The sequence below is a fragment of the Telmatherina bonti genome (assembly GCF_933228915.1).
Source record: "Telmatherina bonti genome assembly, chromosome: 16".
Lineage (NCBI taxonomy): Eukaryota > Metazoa > Chordata > Actinopteri > Atheriniformes > Telmatherinidae > Telmatherina > Telmatherina bonti.
The window spans coordinates 21886632-21911315 of record NC_136614.1 but is presented as its reverse complement, the minus strand read 5'-3'; the positions used below and the strand labels follow the sequence as shown (position 1 = coordinate 21911315).

General features: G+C 39.5%; 2 protein-coding genes across 4 annotated transcripts in view; one reads left to right on the top strand and one right to left on the bottom strand.

Moving 5' to 3' along the window:
* Positions 1 to 6: 6 nt before the first annotated feature.
* On the top strand, positions 7 to 1166 carry l3hypdh (trans-L-3-hydroxyproline dehydratase; the record flags this gene model as incomplete). Its single annotated transcript, XM_079254940.1, has 3 exons — positions 7 to 51; positions 163 to 300; positions 1041 to 1166. Coding segments are annotated over 3 exons (309 nt in total), but the record flags the coding sequence as incomplete, so codon positions are not given.
* A 1020-nt stretch (positions 1167 to 2186) lies between these two features.
* daam1b (dishevelled associated activator of morphogenesis 1b) overlaps positions 2187 to 24684 on the bottom strand; it is a 44557-nt gene continuing 22059 nt past the window's right edge. For 2 of the 3 annotated variants that reach the window (XM_079256018.1, XM_079256017.1), the window contains exons 2-26: positions 21992 to 22278; positions 19809 to 19898; positions 13830 to 13901; positions 13627 to 13721; positions 12851 to 13184; positions 12617 to 12727; positions 12388 to 12491; positions 11482 to 11548; positions 10951 to 11068; positions 10056 to 10194; positions 9777 to 9835; positions 9485 to 9672; positions 8721 to 9032; positions 8524 to 8631; positions 7709 to 7738; positions 7302 to 7399; positions 7139 to 7223; positions 6882 to 6988; positions 6085 to 6173; positions 5757 to 5925; positions 5448 to 5555; positions 5091 to 5151; positions 4879 to 5010; positions 3484 to 3654; positions 2187 to 3176 (exon numbers count right to left, since the gene is read on the bottom strand). In XM_079256018.1, coding sequence (XP_079112144.1) covers positions 2964 to 3176; positions 3484 to 3654; positions 4879 to 5010; positions 5091 to 5151; positions 5448 to 5555; positions 5757 to 5925; positions 6085 to 6173; positions 6882 to 6988; positions 7139 to 7223; positions 7302 to 7399; positions 7709 to 7738; positions 8524 to 8631; positions 8721 to 9032; positions 9485 to 9672; positions 9777 to 9835; positions 10056 to 10194; positions 10951 to 11068; positions 11482 to 11548; positions 12388 to 12491; positions 12617 to 12727; positions 12851 to 13184; positions 13627 to 13721; positions 13830 to 13901; positions 19809 to 19898; positions 21992 to 22174 — 3243 coding nt within the window. In that variant the 5' untranslated portion in view covers positions 22175 to 22278 and the 3' untranslated portion in view covers positions 2187 to 2963. The remainder of the gene's footprint in view (positions 3177 to 3483; positions 3655 to 4878; positions 5011 to 5090; positions 5152 to 5447; positions 5556 to 5756; positions 5926 to 6084; positions 6174 to 6881; positions 6989 to 7138; positions 7224 to 7301; positions 7400 to 7708; positions 7739 to 8523; positions 8632 to 8720; positions 9033 to 9484; positions 9673 to 9776; positions 9836 to 10055; positions 10195 to 10950; positions 11069 to 11481; positions 11549 to 12387; positions 12492 to 12616; positions 12728 to 12850; positions 13185 to 13626; positions 13722 to 13829; positions 13902 to 19808; positions 19899 to 21991; positions 22279 to 24684) is intronic. The other variant, XM_079256019.1, reaches the window with a different exon arrangement.

The window sequence follows — 24684 nt, the reverse complement described above, 5'->3', positions numbered from 1 at the left end:
GATTATTCTCCTGAGCCCACCGCCAATATATGTGTGTTTGCAGAAGCTCAGGTATGAAAGTGAGTTATCCTGGATGAGAAGGGAAAAAAGTGGTAAAAACATGAATGCAAGAAGTATTATGTAAGCTTCAAGATTTCATAGGTTTAAACTCTGTGTCTTCAGGTGGACCGAAGCCCCACGGGCTCAGGTGTCACAGCTCGAATTGCTCTTAATTATCACAAAGGTCTCATCCAGCTGAACCAGACCCGGATGTTTCAGAGCGGAGCCACCGGGTCACAGTTCACAGGAAAAGCTGTCAAGGTATCAGGAACTTGTGAGACATGTTGCTTTTAGAGGCAGAAACAGGTCATCTAGAAGAAAAGTAAATCTGTGCAATGACTTCCGATGTGTTTAAAAAAAAAATTTAACAAAAAAAAAATTGACTTATCTTTAGTTTGATTTTGCTAGAACGCATAAAAAAAAAAAAAAAATAGCGATAGGTTTCTTTAAATCGAAACGGATTGATTAACTTCCCAGAAACACGCTGGTTCAGTGATCTTTGGCCCAATCAGATTTTACTGGTGACTCGCACCACTGCTGCGGTCCTGCCTCCCTCTGTATGCAGATGGGGCTGAAAGGTCTGTGGTTTGACTGTGTCATCAGTCAAAGGTCAGTGGCAGTTTGAGATGAAACCTCTGTTACTCCCCTCGGGTGGAAACGCAAACAATTTAGATTGTTCAAAAACACAGCAGACAAAACTGTCCTTTTGATACAAAATTAAAAATATTAATTGTAAATGATAATTATAGTGAAATCCGTTCTGACACAGATTTACTGTTTTCCCTCTTTATCTGAGGTGAGAACAGAGGACTGGATTAATTTCTACATTTGTTCATGAATAATATAGATATTGTCCTTAATATAAAATAATCAGTTTAGTCTGTGATGGGGAAAGTTATCTTAAATGTTGGACCCTCTTTTGGTGCATGGTTAGTTTTATTCCTGATGATTCCACATTGGAGATGACTAAAAAACTTTTTTTAAAAAATATTTTCCATAAGGAGACCAAGTGTGGAGACTTCAAGGCAGTGGTGGTGGAAGTCGCTGGCAGAGCTTTTTACACTGGAGTTTCACACTTTGTGCAGGAGCCAGAGGACAAGTTGACACAAGGATTCCTGCTCAAGTGAGCGTCAAAGATTTTATGGCTACACATGTTAAGTTTTAAAGTTCACAATGTTGTTTTTTTTTTTTTAACCCTTTAAGTAGCAGAAAAAAATCTTCTGTGTCCCAATGATGAATTTGGATCAATAATGCAATTTATTAGTGATCATTTTAGTTTTTCTGTCACTGTTAGCCTTTTTTTCTTATTGTATTGAGAGAAACTTACAGAAACAAAGAACATTTAATAAAGTCTGATTTTAAATTTCCAATGTAGGCTAACTAAAATCTCTCTGTTGCTCAACTGTATCTACAGATCCATATCCTGGATCTTTATCCACAGAAAAGGTGTGAACAGACTTGGACCTTGCTAGTCTTCTTGGCTATTTAAACACTAGATGTCACATCCACCCTTTCAGGACTTCTGTTTTCTATTTGTTTTAGTACTTTTTGAAGGACATTTCCGCACGTAGTGAACTGCTCTCCTGTTGAGCTACAGCTGCTCCAGTAAGACCAGTCAGTGACCAGTAGATGGAGCTAAAAGCCTGCTTTCCATTATAAAAATTCTGCCATCACTTTTCCACTGTTCACTTCAGCACTGTTGGGTTTAAAAAAAAAAAAAAAAAAGGAATTACTCAAAACACAACAAATGACTGATTTATCTAATTTATTTTCATATTTGTCATCAGATCAATGAACAATGGAAGGCAGAATTTAAATTATAATATATCATGGAGGCATCTGTTGCTGGATGGATTGACACACCTTCAGTTACATCCACAAGGGTTTTTTTTTTCTAATTTTTTTGATGCAGTGTGAATCCATCCAGCACACTGAAAACACATTTTATTTTTCAAATCAAGACATTAGAGAAGGGCACTCTCTTTGGGTTTGGGGTTAGCAATGTGCTGCATTAACTAGGTAAAGTGGACATGGTTTATAGCCATAATAATTATAAATTCCTATGCGCATGTGCAACAAGCACACACCCTTATAAATGGATATATGCCATCTATGACATGAGTGTCCACACTTGTTGAGATGCCACAGGTTAGGCCCAGACCTGTAAGAGTACCCATTCAACAATTAAGATCAACAGTTAAGGCCAGCTCTTAACAGGAAAATGTTCAAATAAAACATACAGAGGTCATACACATACATATTTATACATATATAAATGCTGTTTGTCAATGAAGATGACTGTGGGGGAAAAAAACCATAAAAAACAAAAACCTGCCTCTCAGTGGTCATTTGCAGTGGAAACCACATCCAATAACACAACATCCGAGTCTATAAGGTTCTGACTGCAAGAGGGCAGCAGCATCTTGAAGTTGAGGTTCAGTCCCCCCCGTCTTTCTATCAAACCAGTCTGTAAAAAATGGCCCCTCATTTCTCACTCTTTTTATTGACTTATTCTGTTAATGGAATCTGTCATATTTGGATCAAGCATCCAGCCCTGAAAAAGTCGAAAAGCTGCACACTGGATTCTGTGCATAGATTCTGACATACAAAAGACAGCACAGAATGGATCTCATCAAATACGCAGGAACTTTCTCCCACACCTGGAGGGAAGCTCTTCTCCTGAATGGCAGCTTCGTCTGAACAAACAAATCGGATTTGGTCAAACTTTAATCAATGTTTGGCTTCTGCTCCCTCTCATATGAACATTTCAGAAGATGAAAGGTCTAAACATTTTGTGCAGAGTGTGGCTCTACAAGCAGAGCTGGGTGGTCATGGAGGAGGTTGCAGAGGAATGTGCGGGTCGGTTTGACCCAAAGGGAAGCTAATGGTGAAGAGGGCAGGAGGGATGAAGACAGTAATCAAGCTTAGAAGTTGAGCTTTGTGACTGGTCGCTCTCTGCTCGAGTCCGTGTTCTGGTTGTTGATCCTCTTGCGGTTGCGTTTCATCTTGGACAAGTCCTTGTCAAAGACCTCGCCTGATCGCAGCGCTGACACCAGGTCATCAAACTCGCCGCCATCGTCCTCCCCGTTTGCTTTGGCTTTTCGGGCCTTTCTCTCTTTCTCCCTCTGTTCTTTCAGCTAGTAAGACACATAAAATGGCAATATTCAAAGAAGGATTTGGCTTTCAAATGATTTGTCTTCATTTTAAAAGATAGTTGAAAAGATAACAAAAAAAACATGTTAGCTTAGAGAGTTCGCAAAGGCAGCTCCAGCACAGAGAATCAGTTATCTCATGTTAAACTACCTGCCTACTGTAGAAGGTAGCGTAATCTTCTATTACTATTCAAAACAGAATAAATGTACATAATGTGGGGATAAAAAAAACAAATTAAACTGGAATGTAAAATAAGTGTTTTCTGACAGCTGGGGATCTTTGACTATATACCTGAGCTTCCATCTTAGCCCGACGCTCCTCCTCCTCTTTGCGCTTTCGCATGTTCTCGTTCTCCTGCTGAGCTTCTGTAAATGACTGCAGGAACTGGTCAAAGATGCCAAAGAACTCATCTGGCTGCATCTTACTGGCGTCCTCACCAAAGTGCTTCACTGCCCTCAGGAACTGTGGGACCAAAGTGAAGGGGCACACAGAAAGGGACACATGGGATTAGATTTACAGCAGGACTCAGCAGAACCACTTTTACTCTGTCTTTTACTGTTTTACAGGAGACTCATTAGGTCGCCGTTCTTTGAAATCAGAGCAGGGTAGCAAAAGTCGGAGCTTTGAAGCTCATGTTAACCCAGATATGACCGACTACTGATTACAGCAAAGGTTGGAGACTGGAGCCAGAGCCCAAATTAAGGCAATGTGTTTGTTGGGTGTTTTTCCGCAGTGAGTTAAAAAGGGAGAACATCCAGATGCGAGATCATGCTGAGAACATTTCCTTAAAAAAATGTGCATGTCAAAATTAATTTCAGTTATATAAAACGATTTGCTAATAGTTTATTACTTTGTCAATGTTCACAAAATGATTTACAGATTCTAATTTCTTTGATGTATGATAAATAAATCTTGTTATTGATCTTTATTTTTTTATATTGGTATCCTGAAACACAAATGTAGACAAAGCAATAGTAGTGAGCTGCTCCGCAGGCTCTGGTTTCCAGTGATGAGTACAGTGGACCACTGTAAACACACTTAAATTTTTAGCTGTGGGACACTGTAAATGATTCACAGAAACTAATGGTTGCCATGTGACCAGCTGAGCACAGAGTTGGAAAAAATGCTCCCGATAACAGCTCTTCCTGCCTTGCAGGAAGAGAGGCGACATAAAGCAAACATCAGGATGTAAACTCTTTGAAACATGAACATGTTCAAAGCAGTAATGGTCTATTGGAGCTCATTCCCCATAAAGTTTTAATTCTTTTCCTTCGGTGCCATTATTGTGTTTGTACTATATCTTACTATTAAAAAGCATCCACAAAACATGTTAACACAATTGGCAGGTGTAATCCGCTACACCTGATCAGACACCCTGTCTACATAAGTGTGTGAAATAACATCCATGCTTGTTTTCCAGCTTTCACTCTAACTTCACACATGGCAGCAAGCTGGCTGACCAATAATGTATTAGTAGTGCTTCAGCAGGAAACTCAAACGCTTCACCCCTGCTGTTAGCTTTCCTAAAGAGGTGACTGATGAGGTCAACAAGGCATGTAGACACAGCTGCGTGGAGAGAAACTGGAAATCAGCTTTCAGCATCCGCGTCTGAACGACAGTGGCACTCTCCTGTCTACTGGAACACCAGCAGCTTTCTGTAGAAACCCCACTGCCTTACTAACTCACCAGTTCTTTAGCCTCTGTGAGAGAGTCTTCCACATCAGAGAAGCTGAAGCTGGCTACAGTGATGAACTGGCTCACCACAGACACAAACTTGTCACCGTGCTCAAGCGGACGTTTCTTCTGGTACTCTAGCTCCTACAAATGAAAAGCCACAAGATGAAATGGAAGAAAAGTGAATGTATTATGTATTAATTTAATATATTTTTGTCACTTACGCTTTCAACACTTTTTAAACCGCTGCGCAGGTTGCCAATATCTTTTTCCATCTCTGTCATGCTGTGGTGAAAGAGGGACAAGGGGTCAGCACCTTTGATAATACTACAGGTAGTGTGGTAACAGATGGTGATTCCTAACTGGGTCCATCAGACAAAAGTATCAACTCACAACCCCTTGAACTTGTCACAAGTCCTATATTATATATTAACAGTTCATTCAAGAACTGACACACTTCTCCAGGAATATGAAGTACAACAATCAAAAATTAAATGATTAAAATGAAAGATTAAAAGACTAGTTTATGATTGATATTAAGACATTTGTTGTTGGAAACCACTGCTCCAAGCTTCACCTACTTGACTTTGGCTGCCTCTGAGATGTTCTTCAAGTCCTCCTGGAACAACATGACTTTGGGATATTTCTTCTCCAGGATGGTGATCAGATAATGCAGCAGTGTGACGTTTCTAACACACACACACATAGTTGTATAAACATAATGAGTTGAGAAACTGTCAAATGTGCACTGCATTGGTGTTTTACGAAGAGCAATGTGGATCTCCAGAAAAACCATGAGGAGTTTCACCACCATGATATACCAAATTCAACTTTAATATCTTCTACTATGTTCTTTTTGTTCTGAGGTTACAGCCAACAAAGGATCTTACTTGTCGATACTGGATTTGGTGTCAGCAATCTTGTTAAGTGAAGAGACCTTGAAACCGTACGCATTGCCCCTCTGACCCTTGTTCATATAGTTTCCAAAAGCCAGCACCACCTCCAACAGCTGCTTCAGATTTTTACTGTGTAAAATCTCCTTGGATGCCTTGGTCAGAGCTAAAACAAAGAGAAGTCAAGAGAAATGAAATGTCATTATATATATATATATATATATATATATATATACACACACACACACACACACACACACACACACACACATAAATTTTCTTCAGCCTGTGTAAAAACATTGTTTTATTGAAGAGAAAGCTCAACCTTCAACTTTGGGTTTGATCTCTGCTATCCTCTCTGCAAACTTCTTTTTGAAGTACAAGGACTGCAACCTCTGCTGGTAGTGGTTTATTCTGAACAGAAAAAAACAGATAAAGAAGATAAATTATAAAAAGGGAAATCCACAAATTTAGACAAAAGCCACAAACACAGACGCTGCACTTTAGGAAACCAGAGAAAGTCGTCTTACTTAAGGGCAAATAAAAATGTTTGGTTGTGGTAAAGAAGCTTATTTTTGGCAGAGTTTATGATTTCAGCAGCCTATAAACCAGTGACTCCCAAGGCTTATGAATACCACAGTAACATCTGTTCTCCAGTCCACTCTACCAATAACTACAGCAAATTATCAAAACTAAAATGTGAATAAGTATGCATGTAATTCTGTTTTTAACTACTGAAAACCATACATATTTCTTACCACTTTGCTGTCGTAGTGCCAGTAAGCTGAGCTTAGCATCAGATCTTAATGTTTTTTAACAATTAGTGGCTCTGTTATAACATGCTTTCTTTTTTTCCTTTTATGTCACATGTCTGTTTACAAAAACTGCTGTACAAATACTTTTATTACATTATTGCCTCTATTTATTTCCCCAACTGGATTTAGAAGTAGTGATTCACACAGATGGCTATTGTTTCCAGTTAAGTAGAAATCCATGTGTTATTGGATTTATCAGCTCCCACTAAAAGTCCATTGTCTCCCAGCACATCTGGGCTGTACTGACCTGACACTGTCAGCTTAGTCAAACACAGAGTTAAAAAGGAAGCGTAGAAGAGTGCATTACCTGCTCATCTCATAGAGGAAGCGATCAGGTTTGGCCATTCGATCCAGTTCATGTTTGTGCTCCTCCAGGAGATCCACATCGCTCTTTTCCGGAACAAATTTCAGCAGCTGATGGGGACAAAAGAGACTCATTTATTTACATATTTAACACTCAGCTGCAGGTTTTTTCTCTCATGACAGATATAGAATAGCCAAATTCAGTTAGCTAAATTTAATCATATTCGAGTTTGCTGGGTCAGTGCTACATCTATGTTGTACCTGCTCCAGCATGTCTTTGGGAAGGTCCTCATGCTCATCCATAGTGAGAATGGCTCTCTTGATCTCCTCATTCGAAAGCTTCAGCCTGCAGAACACAGCAGAGAACATTATAGGAAGTGCTGGATCAGGGTTATATTTCTCTGAGAAATGTGACTAAAATTACCGGGAGAGAAGGATGTTACAGTTTTGAGCACGACGGCCATCTATGACCGACAACTCCTTCACTTTCTTCGAGCTCAAAGTGTCGTCTTCCGCCTCTTTCTATTGAGAGTAATTAGGAGCTTAAGTCAAGTGATTTCTGGTTTAACACAACATATGTTTTAGTCACAGAAACAGCTGACAACCATGAAAGCTAAAAGAACAACTAGAAAAAGCACAAAGGATTTTAAGTGGTGACACAGAGGGGTCATTGCATACACAACACAAACATGACAAACACAAAGGCAACTGATGCTAAACAAAGACGTGACCATATATAATGTTTGACACAAGACACAGCACAAATTAAACACATACACAAAATCTTATTAGTGCAAACATCGTATAACTGCTGTATGATGATGAACTTACCTGTTTGATGTTATTGATCATTAAGAAGTCCTAAAATGCAGGCAAGAAGCAGGGAAGATGTAAGCACTCATTAGAATAAGTAAAGCAGTTACGTGATTGCAGCCATAAGAACAAACAGCAAATGAATCAGAGCTCATTCAGCACTTTATTGACGACCGATTGGTAGTTAAGTGAGCAGCAGTTAAGATGTGGGTGCTGGCTTGATCAGTGCATGCTTATTGTTACATGCTGTGTACATAAGTCTCTGGTGCATCTTTAATCTGTGTCATTTGAATGTTTGATTAGGATGAAAATGAGGTTCTACAAAAACGAACATTTATACTCATTCTTGTGTGTAATCCTAGTATAATAAATCTTTCTTTTTTTTCCAACACGAGCACTGATGGTTTTAACTGAGATGACAAAAATGTGAGAGACTGTAGGAAGACATGCTCATTACCTTCTGTAAAACAAATCAGCCTATTCTAGAAACTACAATAGAAAACTAAAACCAAAAGACAGAAATAGCTGATTGTGAGCAGCCGTCTCATGCATTTTCAATTACGCAGCAGAATAATCAAAAACTGCATTCTGCTCAAAAGCACAGAATCATTCAAGCATCAAAGTTATGCAAATAATAAACAGTCATGTCCGTCTTAACTATGTAACCCAGAAATTACATGACGGTGGAAAAATATCTTAAAAATTTAAATACAGGCCATGTTTAATCTATGTCCAGAAAATACGAGCAATCTGAGCCCACTGTTTATCCTACCCGTCCTCCCATTTGTCCTCTCCGCTCAGAGTGCCATTTGGTGAGATTGACATAACTGTACCTGCTGTCTCTGATAGGCTGAGAAGGTCTTTTCTATGTCCTCCAGATCCAGGATTTTGAAAACCTTGGCATCGTCCACGTCCATCCATACAGTGCCCTCCAGTTTATTCTGTGCAGTGCATAATTATACATCTTATATTTCCATCTTTAAGAAAAATCAGAACGACATTTTGAGCTTTTTGTGCAGACTCCTCTCACCTCGGCTAGCTTGGACCAGTTGAACGACTTGAGTGGATTTGATGGCTGAGGAATGTTCTTCTTCTTCAGAGATGGTCCGAGTGGTGCTCCTGGTGGGGGAGGAATGCCTCCAGTAGGTGGGCGTCCGGGAGGAGGTGGAGGGCCACCTGGAGGAGGCGGCGGGGGAGGTGGAGGAGGCATCACACCGCCAGGAGGTGGTGGGGGAGGTGGGAATGTGCCTGCAAATGCTGGCATTGGTGGTGGGGGAAGAGGGCCACCAGGGGGACCGGGGACGAGGGGAGGACTGCCAGGAACAACAGCTGCTGCTTGCCTCTGTGGGGAGAGATGAAGAATACTGAGGAGATTTTACATTTTGCCACATTTCTCATGTTACACCCGAAACACTGGACAAAGAAACAGCTTTGGTCTCCCCATGAGGTTGGTGATCAGAATAAAACAGAATAAAATGTCAGTGGTCTGACCTGACCATTCAGATCCCTTCAATGTTTTAACTACAAGGGATGCACTCAGGCAATACAATAATTAATGGCAACAGTGGTGACAAAACAGTAGTTATGAGCTGTTTATATTTTTGTATTTCTGCTTTTTGATGAGTCAGAACATGTAAGTTTGTTTCATTTATAATCAGCTTGAGGCGTTCTAAAAATATTATATGGCTCTTCCTCCCTCTTGAATTAAGAGGAATTTGTATAATCTGCTCAAGACCCACTGGTTGCCATTTTTATCTATGATAACTGCAATGTGACAGAACAAACACAACATACGGTGTTGAGTTCATGCAGTCGCGCAGTGAGTTCAGCCACTTGCTGTTTGACATTTTTGTGCTCATTGCTCTCCTTTTCCAGCTTTTCTTTCATTTTGTTGAGCGTCTGCATCATGTCCTCTTTTTCCTGTGTCTTGGCGTCACATTCACGCTCCTTCTTCTCAAACCTTTGCTGCAGCTCATGATGCTCTGTGATGGGAAATGAGAAAAGAATATTCTCAATAAGTTCATACAAATCATTGTCAACAAACTAAGCTAAAATAAGTGAAGGAATAATAAAAAAAATTACACACCTTTTCTCATTTTCTCTGCCTGCTCTTTCCACTGTTTCACCTCATTTTCATTGACCAGCCTGCCAAGATAATGACAAAAGTAATTAATCACATCCTAAACATGAATCGCTTGATTTTCTAAACTTAAAAGAGAAGCTATTTTGAGCCAGCACTGTAAAGTATGTGGCTTTCGACTTCTCTGCAAACAACGCTGTTATGCATTCCTCCCTCTCACACTCGTAATTTCTTCCATGTAATCGTTCATGTGTCTGCGTGTTAGGAGGAAATCAGAGCACTCACATCCTGACAACATTCTTCACGTTAAAGTTCTCCAGCGGTGCGATGTCGGGGTCATGGCCCTTGTCGTTCTGCAAGACCATCTGCTGGACAATACGGTCCAATAGCAGCCAGTATTGTACTGTGTTGCCACTTCTCTTGTCTGGAAACAGATACAGAAGGGGTGGACATTTTTGCATTAGTATCCTGACTCCAGTCATTTTCATCCATTTAGTGATATCCCATGAATACCTAAGAGATTATTTGTTGAAGGTGGTTTAACAGTAATAACATAACCAATGGTGCAATATTAAGTGTTTACAACAAAATAATCTGTTCTTATTAACAAATGTGGAGACTGTATCCTTCATTGTGAGACCACTTAATGGATTCGTTCCATTTTAAGGTATCCAGTTGGTAATTTTTTGGGTTTGGATTAAAATTTTTCGATGAGTTACATCACAAACTGTCAAAGTATTTTGATTCCTTCGTTCAAGCAGAGCAATTATTACACCACATCACTGGTAGTTGTGGTAATAAAGTGACTGTGGGGAGCCTATTAAAAGAATATTATTTGAAATGTCAGGTAATATGTACAGTACTTTCTCCACTTCAAAACATTATGTGAGAACTCAGGTTTGTGTACTACTTACAGAAAAAACAGTTAAATATTTGGCTTTGAGGGAGTACAGTGTTCAATTTAGCAGGAATGTGCTTATTCCATTTGTAGACAGACTAATCTGGACTAAGTCAACATTCTTATCATATTGGCAAGAAACTAGAAAGTACAAATACTATATTCTGTGGTGTTAATGCTGCTTCCTAGCTTGGAGCCCCATATTTAAGAATCTTTTAGTTATAATTTACAGAAGTCTTCCTGTTAAAGGATTTAATCTGTCTAAATCAAAGAATCACTCACGTGGCATGAGCAAACAGTGATGGAGCACAGACATAAAGTGCGGGTATGCATCAGTGTGGTTCAGTTTCTTGCGGATGAGATCAAAAACTTGCGTGGCACTTTTGGTGTCTATGTGTACCTGGAAAAGAGGAAAATTAGAGCTACATTAATACTTTAAAAATATTAACGGTCCCATATTATGCAAAATTTACTTTCTAAAGGTTTTCTAACAGTCCCCATAGCCTGTGCATGAAGCCTAAAAATGAAAATTCTGCCACCTTTCACACTTGAGTGCCAGTTTTTAGGAATATGTGTGCAATAGGACGATACTAAGATCTTTTTATTTGTGACAACAAGATCGGAAAGAATCAATCCCACTGGTAGAAACAGCCCATTCCTAGTAGAGCTTAACAGAGTAACTTTTGGAATGGCTGAAATTTAGGACCAAGGCTGAATTTGAGGCAATACACTTTGAAAACCATGTAAAACTGTTGACAACATGTATAATTTGGGACCTTTAAACTCTCAAATGCAGAGATTTCACCTCCTTACCGACTCAAACCGTTTTGACAAAGCCAGCTCATCCTCATTCCGCAGCATCTCAAAGTAGTCTAAATGCCTGGGGGGGCACAGGAAATGACTGAATTAGGGAAAGTCTCATATGTGACACATTGCTATGATTTCATTTAGAAAGATCACTGCAGAATACTCAGAGAATGTTAAATCACATTTACATTAAAAAAAAAAAAAAAAAAAAAAAAAAAAGACTGTTTTACCTGATTTTGTTTTTTTTTTTCAAAGTACAATCATGCTTTTCAAGCATTATTGTATCAAGAGTACGGTATGTACGGTATATCTTTCCATTTTTAACTTGAGAAAGATCTCAAGATGAATATAAGACCTTAGGTGGACACCACAATCCACAAACGGCATCTCTGCTAAAACTGGTCAAAAAGATGAAGCCAAAGCCCAACTTGAAGTCTGTTAAGCAGTTTGTTGACTTCCCAGTCTAAAAAAGGCATAAGCAATGTCAACTTTGCTTTAAGTTGGTATTTACTTTCTAACCAAACAGATTTTTTTTTTTTTTATATCAAATGGAGCACTATCTACTCCAAGCTCTATGGAAGCAACTTTTGCAATAACATAAATGTGCTAGAGGTACGGCTGCCGCTACACAGAAGAGAAAAGATAAAACAAACATAGAAAGTCTGACTTTTTTCCCTGGGAAGGATGCTATTAAACTATCTATCCAATATCACTGTTAAAAATCTGCACACCTTTTTATTGGGGTTTAGCAGGTTTATAGGTTCATTTTTCTACCTTTAATCAGTCCTCTTATGTAATTTTCATAATCCTTTTTCTAATATAAAAGTTGTTTATCTTCTGATGTGTAAATATGTACGGACACCGGTGTAGAGGAGGTGAGGAAAGTCTGTTGGGAAGGAGGTTATATCTCACCTGTCTAACGTGGAATTTTCATGTGAACGTAACTTATCAATCACAGGTTGGATCCCCAGCATTAGAAATTCATATCGGAGGTGGATACGGAATTCCAGACTAGTCTATATTTGGACAAAAAACAAAACAAAACAAAAAAAAACCTAAGTCTGTTAGATTATTGAATCAAAAAATCAAATTAAATGGTGAAGTCAAAGTCTAAAAGTATTATAACATTAAAACAATTTACCTCGCCAGCCCCTTGACTCAGCACAGCATTAATAAAGGACATGATAGCTGTTTTCAGGTTGACCTCATCTCTGTATCGCCCCGTACTTCGATCCAGATCATTAATAAGTGTCTGAGAATGGACAAACCATGACAGGTATTTAACATATTTGAGAACTGTTGCTACTCAGATGCTTTTTTTTATCTGCAAAAAGATCTTAAACCACACACGTGTGCTTTACTTGCTCAAACCTACCTGGAAGCGCGTTCTCTCACAGGCAAAGCGTTGGTAGTGCAGCATGGACTCCAGGATTTTTTTATGCCCACCAGGCACCAGACATACAGCGCCCATTATTTCCAGCACCGCTACCTTAGTCTTAATGTTTTCTGTGGCCAGGCTTTGAGCGATGATGTTAATGCTCTCAGAGTGAGACAGGACATGAGCGCGGCCCTGTGAGTTGTTCATCAGGGCTTTGATGCAGCCAATTAGAGACGTGTGGATCTGTGATTCTGTGGTGTCATAATCCATACTCTTCAAGAAGTTCAGGATGCATGTCAAGCCGTCCAGATCGATAAAACGAGTCACAAACCTAAGAAGAGATCAGGTTTAGAAACAAACTTTTCTATGTGCTTCAGGGGAAACTAGTTTTTTTAAGAGAACATGATGCTCAAATATCCTGAGGTAGCATCACATTTCAAACAGCAAAACTTATCTGTGGATATCTGTTTCTACTCTGCCTTTATTTCATTATGCTAATCCAACCCTCCTCAGTAAATGTGACATTATTTTCTAATGGTAAAGTATAGTTGACTCCCTAAATGTATATTTATATAACTGATAATCTTTAACCTTCAGTGACCTTTTTGGGCATTCAGTATTAAATGATTTATTTCCATACTGTTGTGAGGAACTGAACATTATTGGACAATGTGACAGGAGGTTAAATGAAAGGAGATGTGATGAAATCTGATATTATGAGTAAGAGGAAGGAAGGAGACAGACAACGAAAGATCTTTAAAGAATTTTCCCACCTCATAGGCTGGGTTCTCAGAGCTGTCTTCAAACTCTCTATAGTTTTGTTCCTTTCCTCTTCATCTTCCTTCTCCAGAGCGAGGAGTGTCTTTCTCTGTTAAATGAAGCAATAATCATCATCAATAGTTAAGGTAACACAAGCACATTTTACTCTCAGGACCACTGACTGAGAACCAGAGACAAAGTTCATCTTAGCACTTACAGCTGCCATTGAATTGAGCTGATCAATATAATACTCGGGCCAACTAGTTGCACCTTTGTTTTCTTCTTGTTCCTGAAAAACAGAAAGAAAAAAAAAGTGAAGGGAACTGTGCTGTAAAAGAAAATCCCACAGGAAAAGAAATAGAACATGACAATCAATAAAGATAAGCCATATGAATATTAATTGGATGTATTGAGAAATGTGATGAGAATATAGTCACAAACTTAAAGGATAGGACAAGTTGTCATCTTGTTTGTGTTGCATTTGAATATATATACAAGCCTAACTTCAAAGATGATGGAGAACTTTTTGCTCTTTCCTCTCACTTTCAATCATGTGTCAGATCAATAGGCTTTGAAAGGCACTAACAAACACATTGGGAACAGACAGAAATAGCTACAAATGAAGCACAATCTCAAAGTAGGGCGACACAGATATTCATCCTATTTTAACCTGTAGTGCTTCAGTAGGTGGTCGAAGTCCCAAAAAAGAGAGCACAGCTGCCGAAGAAAATCTAAAGATTAGCAAATGAATGTTAAAACTGGGGATTAAGGACATGGCCTGATTTATGACAAGATTAAGGTCCTCTAAAATGCATTTGCATTGCAATAAAATGACCCGCCCCAACCAAAAAAAAAAAAAAAAAAAAGCATAAACAAAGACAGGAGACGGCAACATGCCCCTGAACTTGGCTAGTACATAAAAGGACTCACGGCTCTCAGTTTAACTCTCGCTCCATTAAGCACAAGCGAACTGTGACTGTTAGGAACTAATTGGGCGTCAGTTATTAAAGTGGACTGAAGAGACTTGGCTGCTCTGACAGAAACTGTGGGCTTTGGCTGAGCTGCTTGGACTGAGTAGTGACAGGAAGGCCTGATCCTGCTGTTCCACTCATGCACAGCGTCAGCTTGACCAGGCGGGTGTTGGAAAAAGTCCAGTCCATTAGAGGAGCAGATACAAAGGTGGGACCCTTTTCTCTGTAGTGTCCCTTTTTTTTTTTTTTTTTTTTAACTTGGATGTCAGCTTCTACAAAAGGTCAATAAGTTTCTTTATATCAAGATGAGAGAAAAGCTGTGAGTACATATTCAGGGGGATTTATTTCCTCCACATTTAGTAAATCAAAGATCAAACATACTGCAGGAAGTAAGAAATTTGTTTCGTAGTAAGACAGTCACCTTGAAAAAGAAGTTGTATTACGTCTAAGAAGTCCATCATGAAATTTGAAACCAAAGTACAAAATCTCTGCTCCAAACAGATCAGAGAAGCTTCCTCTTGGCAGCTGATGTAGCCTTGAAGAGAGCTGACAGGAGGCAGGAAGAAGACGGATCTCTCTGCAGAGTGATTTAATCAGCTCAGGTGTCGAGCCAAAGCAAACAGTTAAAGCTTTGACAGACTTATCTCCTTCAGGTCCAGGCTGACTTCTAAAGCCAAGAAATGACTTTGTGAAGGGGGAGGGGAGGAGGAGACAGAAGAGCACCCTTATCATTTTTGTGCCCCAATAGTGACCCCACCTTTATCCTTATCTCTCCAAGAACCTGGGCCCACTGCTCTCATACAAAAGCTGCACCTGTGGAAGGGAAGCCTTCCTGTTTGCCTTGGACAACAGGGTGCTTCCTTTACTCCTTACACACACACACTCACACACTCTCTCTCTCTCTCTCTCTCTCTCTCTCTCTCTCTCTCTCTCTCTCTCTCTCTCTCTCTCTCTCTCTCTCTCTCTCTCTCTCTCTCTCTCTCTCTCTCACACACACACTCTCACACACACACTCACACACACACACACACACACACACACACACTCTTCCCCTCAGATGTTGAGTTTGTATCAGTCTGTGTTAGAACCACAGTCTGCTGCACAGTCAGCAATATTGATGCCTATCTGTCTCCTCCCCACCTCCCCCCTTCTGTAGGTTGCTGCACTTAAAAGCCCTGATTCACCCAAATCCTCCCCCACTGTAGCCTCAACACTGAAACAATCCTGCATGATCTGAACACAAGCAAAGATAATATTTGAGGTATATTTTCAAAACAACCCTGTGCACCGAGGGACTATTTATAAAAGGCAACTAGTTCAGGAAGAGAGGAAGAAGAAAATATCCTAATGTTTCATTCCTACTATCTTCTGACAGTTGGCTTGTTTTGACCGGCTAGTAAGAGTTGTTTGTAGTCAAAGTACACTAAAAGTGCATATACATGTTAAAGTGAGCATCCAGTTGCTTTGACTGCTTTAACTGTAAAGAGGCTACTCAACCCTCTTGTCATCTTCACTAACTTTGCAGAATCAGGAACTTAATAGATATTATCTGTCAACATGCTTAACACATAATTGGTTTATACACTACACTTTAAAGAGACACTTTTTCCTTTTATGGCATTGTTGCATTTTGTTTTCATGCTGATCTTCACTCTATGCGATTGCTCCCAAAATGGTAAAGCAAAGACACAGAGTTTTACTTTTAGAATCAAGCTTACACTTCAGTAGCTCTGTTACATTTTGTGCACACAGTATGACAACTTTCTGTCTTCCTGCACTGACCTCCAGCCTTTCTGTAGCTCTAATTTCTGAGGATTTATCCTGCATACACCAACATGCCAACATGCTTCTCATCTTCCAGTTTGTTACCAGATGTAGGAAAAGATTAGTAAAGATCTGTGTGCCCTTTCTGCATACAAGTCATGACAGGATATCCTAAACTTATACCCAAGGCCTTGAAACACACTGTTGAAAAATGCGAGGGCACATTCAGTGGAAGCTGGACTGGCACTGATCTAAACTAGAACAGGCGTCTGTGTTTTCCTGCATGCTGAGGGTGAATTCATATACAGAGAAAAGAACAGTTGAGATGTCTTGTCAACCGGACATGGTGTAATGAAACAGGACATTGTCACAAAGCAGTTGAGTACGTTATGGCTACATAAATACTTTGTGGGGGACGGGTGTAAAAAAAAGCATTTTTAAAAAAAATAACCACTTAATTATAAAACCTGTAATTTGAAAAAAAAATTATCAAGACTTTCTATTTCTGGATCATGTAAGAAACTTTAACAGTAACACAAGAATCTAATGGTGTAGTACAAAATCTGATGTCAAAATCTGGATTTACTAGAAGCACAATGCAACCTTTGATATCCTGGAATTACACAATATTTTCACGTTTTTTCATTTGACACTTCTTGTTCTGTTAGTGGATTATCCAGTGTGCTTTACCAGCTTTAGTCTAATGCTCAGTCCTCGTAAACATAATTTCTGCATCCATGTTGTGTAACAGCCATTTAAAGGTATTATTCGTAAATACAAAGTAATAACTGTAGCTTGATATTTGCTACAAGACTATTTGCAAAAAAAAGAGAAAAAACCCCCAAAAAACTGGCCATTTTGTAAGGGAAGATAAAATGCAATATCTGTTAATAATTAAAGCTACATGTTTAATCAAACAATTCAATGTTGAATCTGAGAATTTTTTATACTTATATTTTATATACACATTTTGAAAACCCCTGGACTGTCACATCACAAAACTAAGAAACTGGAAACTGTGCAGACAGACTGGTGTAGGTTTACTGGTTTTAAAATGCTCAGAAGTTAAAGGCATGTCTCAGTTTTGTTTCATAAGCTGCCAAAATGTCTTAAATTGATGAAAGGTCTGTACTTCTCTGTGGTCTTCACTACGGAGTTACACTGCTGCTGTAATGAAAAATGTGGTTTGGCATTGTTTTGTTGAAATGAATATGACTCTACCCGGCATCCTAACTTTTGTGGTAACTTAATTATACACAGACATGATACTGATAGCAACCCTCCTATCTTGCAGGAGTATGCATAATATACTGCTAAAAATGTCTAATTTCTGAAGTTGTTTTTCTAAAATCTGTGTAATAGAAGAAGTCAGAAAACAGGAACAGGATTTATATTTATTAACCTGTTCCACACAAGACATTTGTTACACCTACTTTACTATAAGTTCAAGCATATAATAAATCTTCATTCACCCTTAATATTACAAATAAGAATAATTAAACAATTAAGATCTGACCTCAGTTTTTTTGCAAGTTATGTGTACTTATTTAAGCAGAAACACATTTGACATTAATCCTACCAACACGACTTCCGATGAGGAAGCAGAGCTGGGGGACTCGGGTTGACTCTCATATCTATGGGGCCGAGGCCCCTGGGGTGGTTAAAAAGCTCCTTTGTGGTAAGGCCCCGGGGGTGAATGAGATCTGCCTGGAGTTCATTAAGTCTCTGGATGCTGTGGGATTGTCTTGGTTGACACGTTTCTGCAGCATTGCAGGGACATTGGGGACAGTGCCTCTGGACTGGCAGACTGGGGTGGCGGTCCCCCTTTTCAAGAACGGGGACCACATCATCGTCAAAAAGGTGTGAACGGAGGGTGTGTTCCAACTACAGGGGGATCACACTCCTCAGCCTCCCTGGAAAGGTCTGTTCAGAAGTCCTAGAGAGGAGGGTCCGTTGGTAGTCGAATCTCGGATTGAGGAGGAGCAGTGCGGTTTTCGTCCTGGTCACGGAACAGTGGACCAACTCTATACCCTCTTTGGGGTCCTGGAGGGGGCATGGGAGTTTGCCCAACCAGTCTACATGTGCTTTGTGGACCTGGAGAAGATGTTCAACCGTGTCCCCTGGGGACTCCTGTGGGGGGTACTCCGGGAGTATGGGGTATCGGACGCCCTTGTACAGGCTGTCCGGTCCCTGTACGACAGGTGTCAGAGCTTGGTTCGCATTGCCGGTAGTAAGTTGGATTAGTTTCCAGTGAAGGTTGGACTCCACCAAAGCTGCCCTTTATCACCGATTCTGTTCATACCTTATATCTGTATTTTCGGACAGCGTCTTTCTGGCGCTTTTTTTTGCCCTCGACCCCCTATTATCCTGATGTATCTCTGTTCTTATCTATTGTAAGGCAGCACCGGTAAACTGGCTGCACGGCCAAAGCTTAAGGTTGGTTCTGTATTACTCTTTTGTCATGAATGTTACATTTCTGTATGTCTGACTTTGGACGAGCTGGCTTGAACTTTGAATTTCCCCTCGGGGATGAATAAAGTATCTTTGATTTGATATGGACAGAATTTCTAGGTGCAACCGATGAGTTGAGGGGATCCAGCTTGGTGGCCTCAGGATTGGGTCCCTGCTTTTTGCAGATGACGTGGTCCTGTTGACTGGCAATGATCTCCAGCTCTCGCTTGAGCGATTTTCAGCAGAGTGTGAAGCGGCTGGGATGCGAATCAGCACCTCCAAATCTGAGACCATGGTCCTCAGCTGGAATAGGGTGGATTGCTTTCTCCGGGTCGGGAGAGAGGTCCTGCCTCAAGTGGAGGAGTTAAAATATCTCGGGTTGACAGTGAAATCGACAGACGGATCGGTGTGTCGTCTGCAGTAATGCAGACTCTGCGCCGGGCTGTCGTGGTGAGGAAGGAGCTGAGCCAGAAGGCAAAGCTCTTGATTTACCAGTCGATCTACATTCCTACCCTCACCTATGGTCATGAGCTGTGGGTCGTGACCGAAAGAACAAGATCTCGTATACAGGCGGGTGAAATGAGTTTCCTCCACAGGGTGGCCGGGCTCTCCCTTAGAGATAGGGTGAGAAGCTCGGTAATCTGAGAGGGGCTCAGGGTAGAGCCGCTGCTCCTCCGCATCGAGAGGAACCAGTTGAGGTGGCTAGGGCATCTGGTCAGGATGCCTCCTGGACGCCTATCTGTTGAGGTGTTCCGGAAGATGGATGGATGGATGGACATTTTTTCATTTAAAAAAATATGAAAATTCATATGCAATCATACACATCAAACTGCATTGATGCAATTTGCTGTAAGCAGGTGATGTGACAAGATGATGCGTTTAAGAAACACACAATCAAGAACAAATAACTTTACAAAGAGGAAGAAAACCCAAATATATATTATTCAGGAGATACCATTTTAGGCTTTTTTAGGCTGATTTGGAATAATAAACTGGATTTTTTTTTTTACCTTCTTCTTGCTGCAGTAAATTTGCCATTTCTTCTCTGCAGGCAGGGCAAACATTGCTTCTCTGTGTTTCTCTGTAAGGTCAAGTTCATCCTGACAAATTGGAAAAAACAACAACAAACTGTTAAGAAAAATGTTGGTTACGAATTTCAAAGATGAAAAAAGAGGAAAATGCCTATTAATGATAACAGCACAATACTCAATAACTGCCTGAAGATGGCAACAGCGCTTGACTGTGCATCATTCATTTCTTTTTAGCATCATTCTTAAAATACAACTGACAGAATAAAAACAGGCTGCTACTAATTTAGAAAGATGCACATAAATCAGTTTCTTTTAATCCCCAAACCAAAAGCAAGTGCCAACAGAGGTTTTGAAAGAGTTCTGTTTTTAGTTCGAGATAAGTTTTTCGCTGGTAAAAACTGTCTAGTGTCATCATAAATCCAGAATGGTTCTGAATTAAATCAGATGTCTTTCATGCTGTAGACGTGTGAGTAATGGGAAAAAGTTCAGGCGTGGTCCGTGTGCTCAACATGTGGTAACAAACATCTGGAAACAACATGTGTCACAATGAATAACTGACAGAGGCACACAAAGGGTGCAGCCGGTAAGTGTTGGGCTAAATACCAGAGCAAATTTAAAAACTGAGACATATCAACATGATCTACAACGTATTCGAGTACTTTGGTCTGGGCTGCATCTAAATTAGTTTCATGTGAAGTAGGTGATTAAAGTCATGAGAGGCTCTTAAAGCAATTTAGGGAAAAAAACACTCAGTATACTAGGAAGAATAAAGTGCTAATTTAAACACAGGTTCCTTTTTGTTGTTATTTAGGCGACTAATGGAGATTAAGTTTGATGTGGCTTATCCAACAGCTAAAATGCTGATTATATGTTGAGCTGACTGAACTTGCTTTTTAGAGTATAATTTGCTAAAGCCATCTCAAGATATTATACACTGATCAAATAATTAAAGGACTTTGAATACTTAGAAAATACTTTGAATTAGGTGAAAAGTCTCAGTACTAAGCAGTAAATAGTGTGAGAGCAGCTGAATCAATATATTATCATGTGCAGATGTGTTATTATATATATATATATATATATATATATATATATATATATATATATATATATATATATATATATCTTTGCTGTTTTAGTCTTTGATTGTGAATCAGAGTAAGGTTGAGTTCAACCCAGCGTAGTTTATTTCACTAAATTAGACTTATTTGTTTGTTTTGTTAACAAAAAACCCATTTCAATTATGCACGCACATGGTGGGACCCGAGTAGAAAGAGAAGCACGTGGTTGTTTTCTTGTAGTAAACAGAGCAACAGAAAAGCCTCCTTGTCATCACATTCAACTAACTCAATTATGTCTTCATAAAGAGTGGTAGACAAAAACAAGCAATTAGCAGATGGAGGAGGCTGAGACATAAAGAGCTCCTGAATGAGGCCCATTGATGTGCAAAAATGTCATGCTTAGATTACTGTGGCAACCACGAGGGAGTGAATGGGGCCAGTAGAGAGAGGAGGGCATGACAAATTAGAAGTGACAATAAGACAGAAAGAAAAGCAGCCTGGCCCTGTTACCCGTGAGATAATGTAAAAGTAAAGTAGGAGGTGATTACAGTTCATCTGTTAATGCTTTAAAATGTAACTGACAGGGTAATAAAATGAATCAATAATAAAAGATATCTTGTATTTATCAATGTAAACATTCTTGTCAATCCATCATAAATATTTTGCTGTATGTATCTATGCATATATTTATTTTGTAAATATTTTATGTTCCTCTGCTTTTTTTGCCAGATAGATTTTTAGGTGTTAGTGTTGTTACATGAAACTGTCTCTAAGTTGTTATATAATATGACCCACAGGAGAAAATGGATTTTAAAAAAAAACCAAAAAAAACACACAACCAGCTCAACTGTGTGGTAAGTTATGTGCCTTAACAGCATTTGGACAATCATGGACATCTATAGCACTGGTGACTTTGCTTTAGGCATTTTGCTTCCCAGGCAACTGCTTGGTCTTTCTAGGGGGTTTGTGAAACCCATAAGAGAAATAAAGAAACAAGTGTATCATTAGATAAGTCCTTAATTACTGAAACATGAACTGAATACTGTATTGAATGCTATATTTATCAAGAAAACAACAACAAAAAAAGAAGGAGCAACGTACCACTAACTCAGAGAACATGCTATCCAGCTCATCATATCCCGGCATCGGCAGTGCTGGTTCCATGGTCTGGAGGGCAAAGTCCTCCCGTAGCTTGTAGGTGATCTCTGGATGATCGTTGCTGCTGTAACAGCAGGAGAACAAGGGGAGACAACTGCTGCCTCCCCCACGCTTCCGAGGAGCCATGGCGGCTTGTTGTCTATCGCTGGTCAGGTAGGGAGGGTGGGAGGCTCCCTTGGTGCCTCTTTGCAGCCTCTTCCACCTCAGAGTTTGGCCTCCGTCAGAGAGTACTGTTGGCACAAAAAAGATACACATTGAGCTTTAATCAGTATCTCACAGGATTAAGTTAAGACCAGTTTGGTTTATCCTTTAAAAACTGACAAAAACTGACAGGAGACACAAGACCGGTCATAGATTATGTCTATAAATAATAATGGCAGGTTTATTTTCAGTCAGAGCAAGGTCATAAAATGTGTTGAACTTGTCAGACTTTGACATTTTAAAAGTTTTTGCTAAGCGTTGCACATAAAGGCGGCTTAAACTTAGCTGCATAATAATAGTGTGTAGTTGGTGTGAATTTCAGACTGTTGGTTTTGAAAAATGACAGAAATGGCCACAAAGCTGGCTAATCTGACATTAAAAAAATGTGACGCAAGGCGGTTTCCAAAGCTACCCAACTATTCAACAAGCAGTTCAGACAGTGAATACAGCCGGATTAAGACATGCCATTGAAATAGCAGAAAATACAAAGGCCAATACTTTCCTCAGCAGTCCAACAGGAATACTACAACAAGCACAAGTTGATGGGGAGTTTGAATTTCATAAATTTACAACTTGAGTTTCTTCTCATATTGGTTCATGATATAATTCTGTTTATATTTTCTTCTCCACATGCACTCCATTACAAGCATCAAACTAACTGTTTATAGAGTATGACCCTGCCATGAAAAGATGATGCCTGTATCTGAAACTGTAATTTCACTGGATTAGTGTACTTGGGTAGTCTCACCTCCCTCTTTTCTGTTTAGCATCAGCTTTCCATTCAAGATCTAATAATGATGATTAGATGGGTGTGTTTCCAAACTGTGCTGAGAAGATTGTGAGACCTTTTTTGTCTTCGAGCAGGGATTCCAAAGTCAGTCCTTGAGGGCTGATGTCCTGCAGGTTTTCCATGTGTTCCTGTTCTAACACACCTGACTCAGATGAATAAATCATTGTGCAGAACCTCATTGGCTGTTGGATCCAATTGATGTGGTATGTCGGAAAAGGGATACATCGAAAACCTGCAGGACATCAGCCCTCGAGGACCGACTTTGGACACCCCAGTCTTGGAGAGACTGGTCAGCGTGGTTACAGATTTTTTTATTTATTTATTTATTTTTTAAAAGTTTTTTGTAAACCCTGACATGGTGTACAGTGCCTGTAAATCTGCATATTATTCAAATGACATGATATTTATAACAATTAAAAATCAAATCAAACTCATGCACTTTTTTCTTTTCTATTATCCATCCTTATTATACATTTGGTTTAGCCTTTGTAATGTAAAAGAAAATGTGTGCAATGCTGGTGGATGAAGGCGCCATCTGCCCTGCCTGTATGTGATAGATAAAAATACATACTTCAGCTGTCATGAGGGTTGAGCACATTCCACAAAGTTTCACCAGATGAAGAACCAAGCCTGATGCTGTCTAGTGCTGAATGTTTATGTACTGTAAATGTTGATATGTTATTAGCTCTTAAATACTAGATGTACTAACACATTGCTACAAAGATGAATGGACCAAGGATGATAAACCTCGTGACTTTCCAGTTCTCCCAACTTTTCCTCAAGTTTTATAATAATTAAGTTTACGTTTGTGGCTTTGAATTATTTGTACTGATATCTAACAAGTGGCATGAAATTTTGGTTCAGGCATTAGTTTTCTTGTCATAATTCATGACTCCATATATATTTTTGAAGGAAACAGGGAGTCTGATTCTCTGGTGTAAGACAAACAAGATAACATTCCTTTTGGGCTGCACCTGTCTTTTTTTATCATCCATCTCTGACCTGAGATCAGATGAAAAAGTCATGTTTTCTTCTTATTGTTTTGAAAGATTAAGACCTAAGACTGACGCCTGCTCAAATCCTTGTTAAAGGCAAAACTGGTATAAAACAAAGGTAATTATTAGATCAAACAGACCACATATTTTGTGACAGAAACTAGTAAATCTTTGATTAACAAACACATTAATGTTAAAACGCCTTCACAAAAACATTGCTACGGTGTTGTGTCCAGATATCTGGAAGGATGCTGTTGTGTCGGCACATCATCACCACAGCTATGCTGTCTCCGTCCTTGTTTTCATAAGCAGTATAAAGCTAAGTATCAAACACACAGAGACTGCACTGACCTGTAAAATTTCTGGAAGTCTTTTCTTGTTGACTGGCAGCCCAGTGGGCATGACATTCACTTGCCTTTTGACTGTGATTTCCATAAGTCAATGTCCACACCCAGACAGAATGCATCATGTGCAGTGAGATGCATTTCTAAAGTTAGTCTGGTCAGGTCATGTCCTTAACTGTAATCAGAAATTGTGGGACACTATTCTCAGTGAGCTGAGGTAACAGCTATTTTTTCCAAAGTAGAAAATGAGGACATTTCCTGTGGCAACCTCATCTTAATAGTCAAATATAAAAAGTGAGTTGTGTG